General features: G+C 42.4%; 1 protein-coding gene across 5 annotated transcripts in view; it reads right to left on the reverse strand.

Moving 5' to 3' along the window:
- Window positions 1-2,282, reverse strand: part of CBLB (Cbl proto-oncogene B) — a 234,641-nt gene extending 232,359 nt beyond the window's left edge. For 2 of the 5 annotated variants that reach the window (XM_037835059.1, XM_037835052.1), the window contains exons 1-2: window positions 1,853-2,282; window positions 664-844 (exon numbers count right to left, since the gene is read on the reverse strand). In XM_037835059.1, the coding sequence (XP_037690987.1) occupies window positions 664-831 (168 nt within the window). In that variant the 5' untranslated portion in view covers window positions 832-844; window positions 1,853-2,282. The other 3 variants (XM_037835057.1, XM_037835056.1, XM_037835053.1) reach the window with 3 other exon arrangements.
- Window positions 2,283-15,396: the final 13,114 nt, after the last annotated feature.

Here is a 15,396-nt window from a genome sequence, read left to right on the forward strand (position 1 = left end):
AGGTTTCTGATACTCTCCACCCCACCACCCCCAACATAAATTTTCCTTTCACAATAAACAATATGCATCGAAAAGTTTCCTGTTGAAAATGGAATAGCACATGAAAGAAACTGTAACTTTACCATTAATAACAACAAAAAAAAGTTTCTTAATGAAGATGAATTCTCAAAGATGAAAATGGAAACTATTTCTCTCAAATATGCTATCTTCACTAATCTGGTTCTTTCCCATGTAAATATTCTCAACAGCATGCACGTGGTTGTCATAAGTGTTCCATTAGAAGCTTTTCTTAAATTACTTGTATGCACTTTTTTTTAATCTATGAGCAATACAACTTCATACAAGACAGAACAAACACTTTCAAACTATTCTATGGCCATGTACCAACAAAAAGCAGCCAACAGTAAAAGCTTTGCATATCTGAGTCATATAGAGGAACCTTGAACCTTCAAGAGTAGGACAAAAGGTAAGGAAAAAAAAAAAAAGTCTGCTCTGAATCCAATTTTTTAAAGTACACAGAGTAGATGTAAGAAAAATGGTCAACCAAATCAAAAGATTGTTGACATAACAATAATTATTAGAAATTAATAGCATAAATAAATCTAGAGAAACCATACTCAGGCTTAAGAGAACTATGTACAAGCATGGTCAAAGAGAGCTCACCACTTTGTCCATGAGTTTCCAAGTTTTCTCCACAGTCCTGCGATCTGCTGCTGCTTGTTTAGGGGGTCCAACCGCATCCTGAATAGCATCAATAATTCCCAAAATTCGACCTTTCCGGGGATTTCCTCCTCGACCACCAGGGTTTCTGCCATTCATCGAATTTGCCATCTGGATCTTAGTTCTTTGAAAAGCAAACAGAAAAGAAAAAGTTAGTTGGTCATGAAAGTATTTATCCAAAAGAAAACTAAACAGGCTAACTCATACCCACTATACCCTCCATCAATGAGAACAAAACCCAGGATCCCAGATTCAACTTTTGAAAAAGCATGAGAATTTACACTCTCAAACTTCACACACAGTAGATTCAGGGGCAGTGGCTCTAGATTTGCCTTCAGAATACTAACAGTTCAAGATGCGTCCTCCTTACATTTCAAGTTGCAAAGGCTTGATTAATACCCAACTCATAATAAAAAAGCAACTTAGATAGGCTTCCTCCAACTAGGTAAGAACACAATGTTCTCCCTCTCCCGGTCATAATCCTAGTTCAAAATACTAGAGCAACCAATGCCCAGAGGCTTGGGAGAGTCACTAAGAAGCCTTTCACTCTCTTAGATTTCGTCTAGTTATATAAACGTAAAGATTATTCTACACAAGCATAAGGGACACGTCTGTTGTCAACAAAGGCTTAGGACTTGGATTTTCCCCGCTAAACCAGCCAAGGACGGAAACGCATACACTTCTTTAAACACAAGCGGAGAGAGTAGTTATCCCCAAGTCAAGAGTCAAACCAACAAACAAAAAAAGCCATTTTAAAAGAGAGAGTAACTGACAAGAGAGCGCAGGGAAAGGAGCAGAGAGTTCACTTCTTTCGCTCCTAGCCTCAGGTCTCACCCGAGGGAGTGGGGGTGGGGGCAGGTCCAAAGCTTTGTTTCGGGACGTCTGTGCCCCCTCCCTTCTCAGGCCCCTCCCCTGCCACTCAGACCACAGCTGTGGAAGGAAGGTGGCCAGAGAGAAAGGACAAAGTATCCCCTCACGCCTCCAGCGCCCGCAGCGCCACCGCTCCAGCGCTCCGCATGAGGCGCTCGGGTTGGGCGCACCTCCCAGGGTCGTCTACAATCCCAGCAGCGCGTCTCGCTTTTCTCCCTCTTCCTCCTCCCCCGGCCCTGCCCGGGTTCCGGTAATTAAATACCCTTCTTCAAACTGTGACGGCGGCGGCGACAGCAGCTGGAAGCCGGGGGCTGTCCCCTCTTCTTCCGTGGCCCACGCCTGGCTGTCCCAGGGCCACCCAGCTGGAAAAAAGCGTCAAGGCTCCCCGGCGCCCCGGTTCCTCCTTGCCTCACTGCACAGTAGCTGTCCCGAGACACGCGTGAGAGCGGGTCCGACTCCACACGCAAGCAGCCCAGGGTGCGTGGGTAGCCCGGGCAGGGAGTGTGTAATCGCGGTAATATTAGGCTCCCGAGGAAGGAGCAATCCAGAGCGCAGGCCACCAAGCGGGGGATACGCAACAGTTACCGTCAAGACAAATCCACACCCGCTCTCCCCTCCCGCCTGACTCTCGGGAAGGCCACGGGACGCCGCAGCAGCACTAGCAAGAGGAGGAGACCACTCGCTGGACACCCCACCCCTGTAACATACACATTGAGTCCCAGGAGCGGGGAGGAGTCGGGGGCGGGGGCGCGCCCGGCGGGGCCAATCCCACGCGCCTGCGAGCTGCTGGACAGCGGGTGGCGCCAATGGGCGGGAGACGCCCGTCCTCCTCGCACTAACACCTCCTCCGCGTCCTCCACAGTACACAATGGCCCCAAAGGAAGTCCGGCTCTCCGCACGTCCCAAATGGAGAGGGAGTCGGAGGGACATGGGAGGGCCTGCACTTGCTTCGAAACGAAAATGGGAAAAAGAAAGGAAATGGAAGAAGGGATGTAAGGCGCCAGTGAGCTGACCAATAAGGGGTGAGCAGGTGGGCGTGAGCGTCGGGAGGGGGAGCCAAGAAGGATTGGGGCTGAAAGGCGGGACTTCCTGCTTGGCTCACCTTCCCTGTCTTTTGTTTCGTAGCAACAGAGTAGTGGCTGGTAGGGTGTGCTTCTCTACTCTGGGCGAGTCCAAGGCTGAAGAAATTCATCTCCCTAGGGCTGCCAAATTCTTCTACACAGGACAGCAGCCAAACAGGTCTAAGACATTGCCTCTTGATGACTATTAAGGAAGAGCGGCAGTCACCAAGCTTGTAAGATGAAGTATAAACCTTACCTAAAGTAGGCAACCCAAACTTTCGAAATTAGCGTTTCCCTTTAACTGTTAACTCCCAGGGGAATTGCAGATCACACATTAGGATGATGAAAAAAAAAATAGATTGACAACTCTGGCCAAATATTCCCTATTATTATGCCATGACAATACAAGAACCAACGGTAGTGAAAGAAAAAAAAATAATAATTTGCTAATGTACTTGTTGCACCTTTTTATTTAGTACAAGTTTCTGCATAAGTGACTGAGGAGAAAACACATTTTATATTTTGTGTGAGTCACCTTTGTTCTACGTATATTTCTCTTTCTTGAGAAAAAAACCTTATTGTATCTGCCTTCTATTCCCAGTATTTTTGTGGCTCCACCCTTTCTGCCCTCCTTTAAAAGACCAAAAGACCCGCACCTGGCTAGTCTTAAGAAGAAAAAAACTACCCTGCTGGGTCCATTCTTTTGATAAGATCATAGATTAAACAAATACCTTGTATTTTTTTTTTTACCCTACCATATATACTACTAACAATTCTGGAACTTTCCACTACAATTATAGCGTTGAATACACTTTACATCTTGGGCTTCTCAGATACTGTAATACTTTGTCTTATCACTACTCTTTCAGTAACCTGTTAATGTGATAAAATGTTTCACAATGGCTCTAACCACTTTCTAGCTACATAAACGCTAAGATTATTCCTGTGAAGTCTCCTGACTTGTTGTAAACTGTCTTTACAACCTTAAATTCAGTTGGTTAAGATTTCTAATTGATGAGAAACTAGGCAGGTGGTAAAATGTGGTTGAGGAAGCAATTTTGTTTTCTTTGTCATTATTTCTATGGAATAATTAAGGAGTAGTTCCTTGCTTTCACATTATGTTTGTCTAAAAAAACGGTTCTCAATATCTGTTCCACCCATCCATATCTCCTTTAGTCATAGTAACAGCAGCTACATTTACTAAGGAGAAACTGCAAAAGTGGAAAAACATATTGTGTTCCTGTTTTAAATTCCTAGGCTGCTCAAGTAAATATCATGAAATGGGATGGGTCAAACAATGGGAATTTATTTGCTCAGTTTTGAGGCTGAGAAAATGTCCAAATTAAGACATTTGGGGAGGGGGAAGCTGCTGGCGATCCTTGGCTCCTCTATCACATGGCATCTCCTGGTCTCTCCTTTGTCATCCAGATTCCATCAGTGTCCAGCCTCTTGCTTCCTATTGCTTTCTTTCTCTGTACCTGAATTTCATTCTGCTTATAAAGGACTCTAGTAATAGGATTAAGACCTATACTGATTGGACTGGGCCACTCCTTAATTGAAGTAGCCTCATGGAAAGGTCCTACTTACAATGTGTTCACACCCCCAGGAATGGATTAAATTTAAGAACATGTTTTTCTGGGGTACATATAGCTTCAAACCACCGCAATCATCTTTAAAATAAATCTAAAAAGAATCTCAACTATATTTGAAGAGCATAGCAAAACAATGGCTTAAGGTAATATTATAACTAAGTATACTGCCAATAATCATATATGGATAAATGTAGAATAATTAAAATACTTGTTATAGCATATGCCATTCCTTTTATATTATGTTATGCAATTTAAAGAAATGACCTAATGAGAAAATGGCACTGCCAATGATATCAGACATATTGTGTTTGATACAAACTATGGGTTTCATGGTATGTGGTTATACAAGTATATATGCAATAATGTGTGTGTGTGTATATACGTATGTATGAATATGTATGTATTTTTGTGTATGTGTGTCTATATAAGTATGTATAAATATGTATGTGTTTGTGTATGTGTGTGTGTATATAGGTATGTATAAATATGTATGTGTTTGTGTATGTGTGTGTGTATATTTATATAATGAATCAAGAAATTATAGCTTCATTCTCAACCAGCTATTCCATCAAAGCTGTCTAAGATTTCAAATTGAGTTCTACTGTAGCAAGATTCCCAAATAAGTCCAAACTAAGATTTAGAGTTTTGTTATGTTTGATGATCTGATGGGGCAGCAGCCCTCCCTGCCAAATGGTGTATATGGGAGGATAGAGACCATCTGGTGAAAAAAAAATTTATACATAAGCACATATAATGGAGACAGAAGAGTTAGAGCAGGAAAGAACTGCATGTTGAGGGACTATACATAAAAGCACAAAAAAATGTTTTCATAGGAGACTTTGTGATACTCAGGGCACAAGCAGTACTACTTTAAGGGGACCCAGTTGGCTTGAGAAAGAGTCTCCCCAAAAATAAGCCTTTTTTCAATACAGTGTAGTCTGAAATGAGTGCAGCATCACTTGGCAGCTTGGGGATTTGTGACCTAAGGAAAACTTAGATATGGCATCCTTAAAGGAGAGCAGTTTTCTCTGACAGGATGCACTATGGTGGGAATCTATCTGAAGAGTCTTGTAAGCACCAAACCAACCAGTAGGTAAAGAATATGAGGAAACTGAATTAACACATGTGAGACCCCTACCTAAGGACTCCCAGAAAAGACTGGGGAGAAAATATTGTAGTGGCCGCTCTAGGATCTTGTAATTTAAGCAATAATAGTTAACATTAATATTTATATGACATTTGTAGCTATAGGCTGGTGCCATCTTGGAAAACACATTTTATTACTGTCTTTAAACATATTAAAAATGTAAACAGAAGACAACTACTTAGGGGCACATATTTAGATTCTTTTCATTCAGTTCAATTTTCCTTCTCTTCTTTTTTCCACTCTCTCAAAATTCACAGCAAATGCCTTTAATCTAGGGTGTGGGCTGATTAAATGAGAAAGCCCGGAATTTATTTGACCCAAAATAGCCACTCAAAAAACAATTTCCAAATAAATGAATTGACTAGTGATATTGCATATGAAGTATAATTTTGTTTCTGCACAGTGGCAAATCTACTTTATTCATAGTTCTAAGCAAGTTGTCATTTTTCCTTACAAAGTGGATTTAAAATGCCCCTCCTAACACAAAAACAGAGAATGTCAAAACAGAAAATGCTTATCTCCCAGAGAGAATGTGGACTCAAATTCACAGGTTAGAAATAAAGAAAAGCAATCTTACTTTAGTTATAATGTTACATGTATTATTGTGTATGTTCCCTGCTGGTTTTATCAGATATTCCTGGGCTTAACAACTCATGCTAATAGTTGGCAGAGAGGGCTACTGATCCATGGCTTCATCAGATATAATGAGATTCAGAGTCCTGGTTTGGGCTCAACTGGAACCCTTACCTAACAACAACAAAAACAACAATGCAACAACAACAGCAAAAATAGCAAAGGCTTAAACAGGATAGAACAGTTTTTTTGTCTCACGCATAGAAAAAGTCTGAAGGAAGGAATCACAGGACTGAAATTGTGGCTACACAATTTCACAAGGATCTAAATTCCTATCTTTCTTCTCTATCACCCAACACCTGGCTTTCCCTAACTCAGGGTCACCTCATTTTTCAAGATGGCTGGAGAAGCTCCAGCCATCACCACTGATTTTCATGCTTAAAGCAAAAAGGAAAGAGGGAAGGGCAAATGGAATTTCCAGCCAAGTCAGTGCCCTTTAGGTAGTCTTCAAGAAAGTTCCATAAAACACTTATCTTTAAAACCTCATGTTTAGAGCTTAGAGCTATGGCCAAGCCTAGCTACAAAGGAGTCTGGAAGGCAGTATGCTTGTTTTTTATGGAAATAAATATATCCAGCTAGAGATTCAAGTTTTATTTATAAAGAGAAATGGGAGAATAGATGTTGTGGCAGGAAACTGGCAAATCCTACCACAACATCCTTGTTCTTAGAAATAAATTTATGATTAATAGTTCAGTTCTTGAAGCAAGAACCAGAAACCCCAATTTCAGGTGGTATGAGACAATGACAATTTAGGACACCTGGCTGAAATAAAGTATTTATATCAACATCATTCTCTAGCTACATTTATTAATAGTTATCATCAGTCCTTAGTGAGCAGAAACTAGAGTTTGTTATTACTAGACACCATATATTCTTAAAAGTTTATTATATGTAAGTGTATATAGTAAATTTTTACAATTCTTGTTGCAGCATGTGGGCCCAGTAATCATGAGTAACTTAATATTGCATTGTATAGAATGAGCAAAATTAAGTACAGGACTTCCCTAAGAGATTTCAAGCCTCAAGTTAATTTCAAATTAAACAGCTAGATATCTAAAAGAAAACTGACATCTTCAAAATCATTTTGTCAACTCAGACAGTGATTTATTTGGTAGTCATTCTGTATCACAAAGAAGATTTATATCAAAGTATTAAATATAATTACTTTTAAACTTGAATTTAACTACTTTGTCCCTGTTCTATGACCATTCATATCTCCCTCTTACTCCTGATATTTCATAGTACATTTTCCATGCTCCCCTAAATTTCTTACCTTGATTCAGAAAAATATGTATCATTTTCCCTCAAGAATTCATGTGAAAAATGTAAAATTTGATAGACGTTGTCCTAATAATTTCTCTAGCATCCCCCTGTGTGTTCCGGAAATAGTACAGTATTGTATTTCTATTTTTATTTTTCAAATTAAATAATATATAAATTTAGGATTTTGAGGCTTTTTTAGCCTCAATTTTGAGATTAATTTGTAGTACAAAAACCTTGCAATTCTATGAGAAATGCAACTGCTTAGCCAACCAGTATTAATGTATACAAGTTTTATAACCATGTTTTTCAACTTAGGCAGACAAATTCAGACCAGAAATGTCCAAAATGAATGTATGAATCAAAAGAAGCAAACTACTTACAAGAGTAACTAAACGGCAAAAGAAATCTCATATCTTTCAAGTCTACAGAAAGTCTTCCCTCTTATTTCCCAAACTCACTGTTCTCAAAGTATTTTTTTAAAATCTCTTGATGACTTCAGGAGACAACATCTATTGGGCATTCAACTTTATTTTATCAGCTATGAGTACTATATGCTCATTTACTCATTTATTTGATAATCCTTTTTTGAGCATCTAATATTTGCCAATCATTATGCGAGACACCAGGGAATACAAAGATGATTAAGCATAGTCATAGTTTTCAAAAAGAAGGCAGGCACATAAAGAGTCCATTATAAACATGATAAGTGTAGTGATGTTGATAAACAGAGATCAGTATGTGAATATGGAGGAAAGGCACCTAACCCAGTGTGCAAAAAGTGATTACTAAACTGATATATTCTTGCTGGGTTTGAACAATTGGCAAGCCAGCCAGGAGACTAAAGAGCCACTGGCCATAGTGGGCATGAGTTCTGGGAAGGGAGGATCCATGGGGGCAAATCCCCAGTTGGCCCCCATGAACAGAGTGGCTGCCCTCCTAAATGAGTGGGGACTGCTGTGAGAGCATGAGGACACCCTGAAAACTCAGGCAGAATTGCTAACTCTTTTGTAGCAAATAGGACAACTAAATTTGAGTGAGGAGAAAAGAGACTGCCAAATAGCAGCATGGCCCCTGTTAGGAGCCTTGCAGATAGCTACCAAGGCAGAAGAGGCAGCAAAAGCTACTGCATACTGTTTAGAAGAGAAAGTATAACTAAAAAGAGATATGTGCCTTCCCATAGTCTCCTCTTTGGAAAAGGAAGAGAAGGAAGAATGGGAAGTATAGGAGAATAAAGAGTCCCAACAGGTGCACCCCATAATACAACAAAATGGAAAGCATCACAAGCACAACCCCCTGGGGTTCAGCAGTTTTTCAACCTCCTGAGCAGAAATTACACATTGCATGGCCCAGTGAATGGGATACACCACACAATATCCCCCATTGGCAAACTATGGAGGAGCTACAAGATGTTTTAAGGGGGCCAGGAATGAAGAATGCTATTTATGCTGTGGCCCCCATAGGTCCTGACACTGAGGCTTTTACCACAGGAATGAAAGCCATGTATTGCATCCTGTCCCCAACTGTTACTATGGGCCTCTCATATCTATGCTAAGTCTGCTAGTAGGACAGCCTTGTCACTTATGCTTTAGGGAGAGGCTGCAGAAAAAGGGATTGGGACTGAGGGCAATGGGAAAGGCTCCCATGAGCATGATGGCCCTAATGAGGCATCCCACAAGCAGATGTGGACATATCTCATTGCTGTAGGAACAGAAATAAAAGCTATAGATAAGCAGTCTAATGCAGTCCTTGTAAAACTATGGGGCAAACTGTCTAAGGGCCAGAGATTTTCTAAAGTGGGGTCCCAAGCTTCCAAAGGAGAAAGGGAGTCAAGAAAGAAACCTCCATTTGAAGCCCAAGTCTGGGAGCCCTCTGCTCCCCCAGAAGAGGTATGGCAAGCCCCTTTCCCTCTTTTGTAGGGGGAAGGTTGAGATCCCCTGGTGCAAACAATAGCTGGGGACCCCTGGGATTGAAGGCCACATGTAGAATTAACCATTTACTGGTCCTCTACTAACCAACAGCAAGTGTTAGCACTAGTAGATATGCAAGGTGAACGTACCTTACTCTATGGGAATGTAGGCCAATTCCACAGACCAGTACTGGCTGTAGATGGCTATGGGGGGGAAATGATCCAGGCAAAGTGGCACAGTTTAACTTTACAAATTGGTAGATTGGACCCCCAAATGTATAGGGTATGTATTTCCCCTATACTGGAATACATTTTAGGAATCGATCTTCTACAAATTGCCACATTGCAGACCACTATAGGGGAATTCCATCTCCAGTGTATGGTGATCAAAGTGGTCTTAAAGGGACAGGCAAAATGGTCCCCTGTAAAAGTATTCCCACCTTGGAGGGTCATGGCTATAAAACAATATAAACTTCCAGGAAGGCACCAAGAAATATCAGCCACTATTAAAGAGTTGGAGCAGGTGGGGATAGTAATACCCCTTTCAATAGTCCTGTGTGGCCAGTATGAAAGCTTGTTGGAACATGGTACATGACCGTAGATTATCAGGAATTAACAAGGTAACTGCTGCTAAATATTGCTGGTTTATTAAAAGCAATTAGTACCCAATTTTGTCAATATAATTTTTTATTGGATCTTGCTAATAATGCTTTCTTTAGTATCTCCCTAGAAAAATCAAGACAGCCTACATTTGCCTTCTCCTGGTGAGGCCAACAGTGGGCTTTTACTGTGCTTCCCCAAGGCTATGTACATAGGACAACTATCTACCATGGTCTCATGGCAAAGGGTTTGGTTACATGGAAAAGCCTCATAAGTGTAACTCTATTTCACTACATTTTTGATGTCATGTTAACCGGTAATTCTCTTTCAGAATTAAAAGAAGCCTCAGGCTCATTGCTATCTCACCTTGAAAGTCAGGGATGGGCAGTCAATGGTGAAAAACTGCAAAGCCCTGGCTGTTCTGTCAAATTCTTGTGTGCTGTATGGTTGGATAAGACAAAAGCTATACCTTCTGCTGTAGTTGATAAGCAATGTTTTCCCACACTGCAAACCCCAAAGCAACTAATGGCTTTCTTGGGATTGTTGGGGTAATGGAGACCTTCTGTTCTCCACTTAGCCCAAATGTTAAAACCTTTGTTTTGATTTTGAAAGGTCATCCCTAGGAATGGGACACATCCCAACAGGCTGTTTTTGAAAAGGCAAAAAGGGCAATAGCACAGGCACAAGCACTGGGGAGCATAGATCCATATCTACCTTATGAATTGGATGTGGCCAGCACTGATATTGGCTTTGGATGGGGTCTATGGCAGAGGCAACATTCTAAATGAATATCACTTGGCTTTTGGTCACAATTATGGAAGGGGGCAGAACTGAGATACAGCCCCCTGGAAAAGCAATTGTGTGCTTCAGACAATGCCTTATTGTGAGTGGAGGTACTGATGCAAAGAGACCCAGTTACCTTGAAAACAGCCATCCCTATTCAAGGGTGGATAACTGACATGGCTTCTAAGCTATTCTCTGAGATTGCCCAACTTAGCACACTGACCAAATGGAAAACCTACCTGCTATAGCACAGCATTTTCAATACCAGTCCTCTGACTGCAGAAATGCATGAGATTCTCAGACCAGTGTCTTATATAGAAGATTCAACAGCTAAAGTTCCTGCACCTGAAATAGCTGTTGAAATGCCCACAATGGAAGGTACAGACACCATTCCCAAGACTGATGAGTCTGCTAGCAGGCATTTCCACCCCTCCTCCCCTGCCACTCGCATGGACAGCTGTAGCAGGAAAATCCAGAACTGACACTATATGGTGGGAGGCTGGCACTATGCAAAACAGTCAATAGGCTGAGTCAAAAGCAGTTGGATGGCAATAGTGCATGAACCAGGAGAGGTGCTAACCATCTGTACCAACAGATAGGCTATTTACAAGTGCCTTATGACCTAGATGGCAACCTGGAAGCAGGAACAATGAACAATCACAGGCCGCCCCCTCTGGGGACAAGAAAATGTGGAAAGATGTCTGGGACACTGGACAATGATGAAAGGTAACTCTTTATATGTCCCTGCCCAGACTCCCACCATGTTACCCATGAATGTGGAAGCAGAAGCACTCACATGGGTTCTGAGCAGCACAGTTAAAACCAGGGAAGCAGCAGAGTGGCTTCATTGGAAAAGCAAATACTGAGGGTATCAAACCCTGTGGCATCTAGCTCAACAGTTCCAGTTGCCAATCATGCACCAGCAGCTAGTTGACATCACTAGAGAGTGCCCTTCATGCTCCCTGCATTGACCACATAAGCTACCACACCAGATGAGACACATTGGCCAGTCACAAATCCTGGTGACCCAGTGGCAAGTGGACTACATTGGTCCACTTCCAGTCTTGGAGGGTGCAAGGAATGCTTTTACTGCCATGAACACAGCTACAGGACTTTTGTTAGCTTTCCCAGTGGGGAAGGTGAGCCAGTGGGCCACCATACACTGTCTGGAAATAATGGGCACTTTGTATGGCATACCCACACAGACAGTGATCAGGGGGTTCCTTTCACTGGGAAAATAGACCAATTCTGGACCATGGATCAGGACATCTTGTGGATGTTCCATCTGCCCTACAATCCCACAGGTGGGGGTGGGCCTTATTGAAAGAATGAATGCTTTGTTAAAGGAACAGCTAAAGGATGATAAGAGGTCCTTGCAGCAAGAGACTAAAAGGCTTTATCAGGCCCTAACCCACCTAAATTCCACATCCTGAGCTGCAGCCCCGACTCCTATTGAAATGGTAACAGCAGGACTGATGCAAGCACTAAGAATACAAATTAAAGGGATAGCTGCTTTATAGCCTAAAGGGGGAAATGATAATAATTTGTTGTTGCCTGTGCCTCAGACCATAAAAAACAGAAAACTAGGTCAGTTGGCTTTGGTGGTGTCCTATGCAGCCACATTGGTTAGGAATCCTAGGGGTACCTGGGGAATAGGAGTTACCCAAAATATTGTAATAAGACTTCAGTTTATTCAGAAAATGACTGTTAAAATCTTTATCATCAATCTGGGGCCTCCTATTCCCATGGGAACCTTGTGCTTGACTATGTGAACCCTCCTTATGCCCAGATTAACAACTGATGTAACAGTAGACAACTCTCAAAATTTGCAGGGGGAGAATATCTGGTATTTAAAACCTGCCAAAAATGTTTCTCTGCCTGGTAACTTGTTATCAACCTATGGAACTATCAGCCCATACGCATCTTTCTTTTCACCCATAGCATCCTTGCCAACTCCTTCTTCCATGGGCCTCAGTGGGAACTGATGCCCAAAATTGAAACCAATGTTGGGTTTGCCCAGACTTGCCATCTTCAGGCACTACCAGCCTTCCTTAGACAACAACCCCTGAGAATTGGACCATGTGGAATACCCTGCTAGCCTGGCAGAACTCAGTGCATTGGAAAATCTGGAAAAGAATCTTCTCATTTAAGACTGAAATCCAGCTACCATCCTATAAAGAGACTGGGGCTTACATCTCCTCCTTTGTAGGGGAACAGGTGAACAAGCCCCACTGCTGTATATGATGGTTTAGGGTAGCTGATGGCAGATGCTGTAACAATAGACCATGTTGCCCCTGTCTATATGGAACAACTTGATGGAATTCATGAAGTGGGGTGGCTACCCCCTGAATTGTGTAATTTTACTGTTAAACTACAAAACAATAGTCTTTTCCACTGGCAAAATATCTCCAACATGGGACATACCTTTCCCCTAAGGGATGGCTATGGACTTGTGGCCTATTTCAATAGGCTATGGACTATTTATCCTATAACTGGACAGAATGTTGTGTGTGTGGGGACAGCCCTATGTCCCTGCTACCTTATATGACTCTTTACTCCTTACTCCTGGTAATTAGAAAATAGTTAAAGCTAAATATAGAATGAAATGCACTCCTTGATAGCATTATCCTTTAACCTTTCTTGCACCAGGTGGAGCTGCAATAGTTACTGAAAAAATATGTGTCAGCTTTGTCCAATCACACTGCCCAAGAGCTTAATGATTTCAGAAGAGTTATATCCTTGTGACATGAAGAAACCACACAGCTTATGAAAGCAGTTTTTAAAAAATAGAGTGGCCTTAGGTAGCCTCACTGCAGCACAGGGTGGCACATTTACCTTAATATGCAGGGCTGCATATAAATTCCTAATCATTTGCACAATAGTTTACAAGTTTTAAATCATATGCAAAAGCACAAACATAATATTGATCAATTACCAATAGACCCCTTGTCTAAATGGTTTAATTCCCTTTCTAAGCCATGGCAGCATCTCTTTGTGGGGTTATTAGCTCTGTGGGGGTGGGGGGATGACTTCTAGTGTTCTGTTGTCTCTTTTACTCTTGCTGTGGAGCATGGATGAAATGTCTGTCCTATGGTCAATGTAGTCTGCTCTGTGGGAGTGGATAGTGGGAACCCAGGGTCAAAGCCCCCTCCTCTCCACAGTGAAAATGAGTTATTTCACATAGCCTCCTACTTGACTGGGACAGTTGTTAAAGGTCATCAGACCTCCCCAGGGGAAGAAAGAATGTACAAATGGTATCATAAATAAAGCATTAAAACTCCCCTCTCCTGATCATTGCTGATAACGAATCTCCACACTCCTGTGTTGAAAGACCCTGCTGAAAATCTGTTCTCACACTGCATGGAATATCTTTGTCCTAACCCTTATAAACCACCCCCTAGCACCCCCTGCTCTTTAAGGAGTGCTAACTTCCATCTTTCCTGGCTGGCTGCAACCATGGAACCATCTGTCTTGTCTGTAAGTCCCATTAAGCTCATGTCTAACTCTGTGCCTGGCGTGTTCTTTGGTCTTAGGTCTGAGGCATCCCAAGCCCTTCAAGAGCTGGGTTGGAACAATTGGACACACACACGCGCGCGCGCGCGCGCGCGCGCGCGCGCGATAAAAAGGCCCACTTTGTGGAAAGCAGAGAGTGGTAAATAAAAAGTTAAAAGTGGCAAGTGATGGAGGCGGGGCAAGATGGCGGAGTGGTGAGGAGCAGAATTTCGTCTGTCCCCTAGAGCAGCTGGCAATTACCCAAGAACTATATGAAACAGTGTTTTCGGGGTCTCCAGTAACCAGTCACTCATTGGACACAAGTTTGGAATTGGAGGAAAAGCTGAGATCGCAGCGAACATTGTAAGTTCCCCGGACCAGGGGTCTGGCGCCCCTCCCCACCCAGACCTCACAGACTGTCTTGCTGCCGGCTCCCTGAAAGGGGGGGAAAAAAACCCCAAAAAACAGCAATCTGCTGAGGCCAAGGAGGGAGGCTCAACCCAGCCTCATCTGCAGAACTAATTAACAAATTAATTAACTAACTTTGGGAGCTGGGGTGCTAAAGAAGGGCTGGGCTCCAAGAAGTGGGGGCACGTAAAAGAGGGCACCCATTCCCAGACTCCAAAAAAGCCATTTTTTTCCCCCTTACATTTTGTCCCTTCTGGCTTCTCACTGATCCCTTATCTTTTTGCATTTCAATAGCCCCCAGCAGGGGTGGAACTGAAGCGGTTGGAGAGTAATTATCAGACAATAGCCCAAAGCATATCTTTAAATGCTCTAATCTGACACTGACAAAACTTCCAGGCTGGGGAAAGAGGTTTCAAAGAGACTCCTTTTTTTTTTTTTTTCTTTTTTTCTTTTTTTGATTTCTTTTCTACTTTTTTTTTTTTTTTTTAATCTAAAAGTAATATATGTGGTTATTTTCTATCGGAAAGCCCAGGTTGAGGGACTAGGCTGGGCTTGAGGGGACACAGAGTACCCACAGTGTCTTTGAATTCCGTATTCACTACTGAAGGCCTCCAGCACCGTCTTAAATTGGCAACTCAGGCTGACCAAGGAATCTACCTGGAGAGGCCCCAAAGAGGAGAGATGAGAAGGGAATAGTGCCCCTGAGAGAGAACTAGAGTTCTGAGGATTGGGAGAGTGGAGGGAGGCCCAGCTCAACTGGCAGTCCTCCTTCTGGGAATTCAGAACCCAGGGGCTGGAATTCAGATTCCAGCTTCAGTCAGCCACTCCCCTGACAGGATCAGAGTCTCTAGGAGAACTAAAGGCTCCATACCTCCTTACACTGGTGGGGGAACTACGGGCTGGCCAGCACCACCTGCTGGA

Source organism: Choloepus didactylus, chromosome 1 (genome assembly GCF_015220235.1).
Source record: "Choloepus didactylus isolate mChoDid1 chromosome 1, mChoDid1.pri, whole genome shotgun sequence".
Lineage (NCBI taxonomy): Eukaryota > Metazoa > Chordata > Mammalia > Pilosa > Megalonychidae > Choloepus > Choloepus didactylus.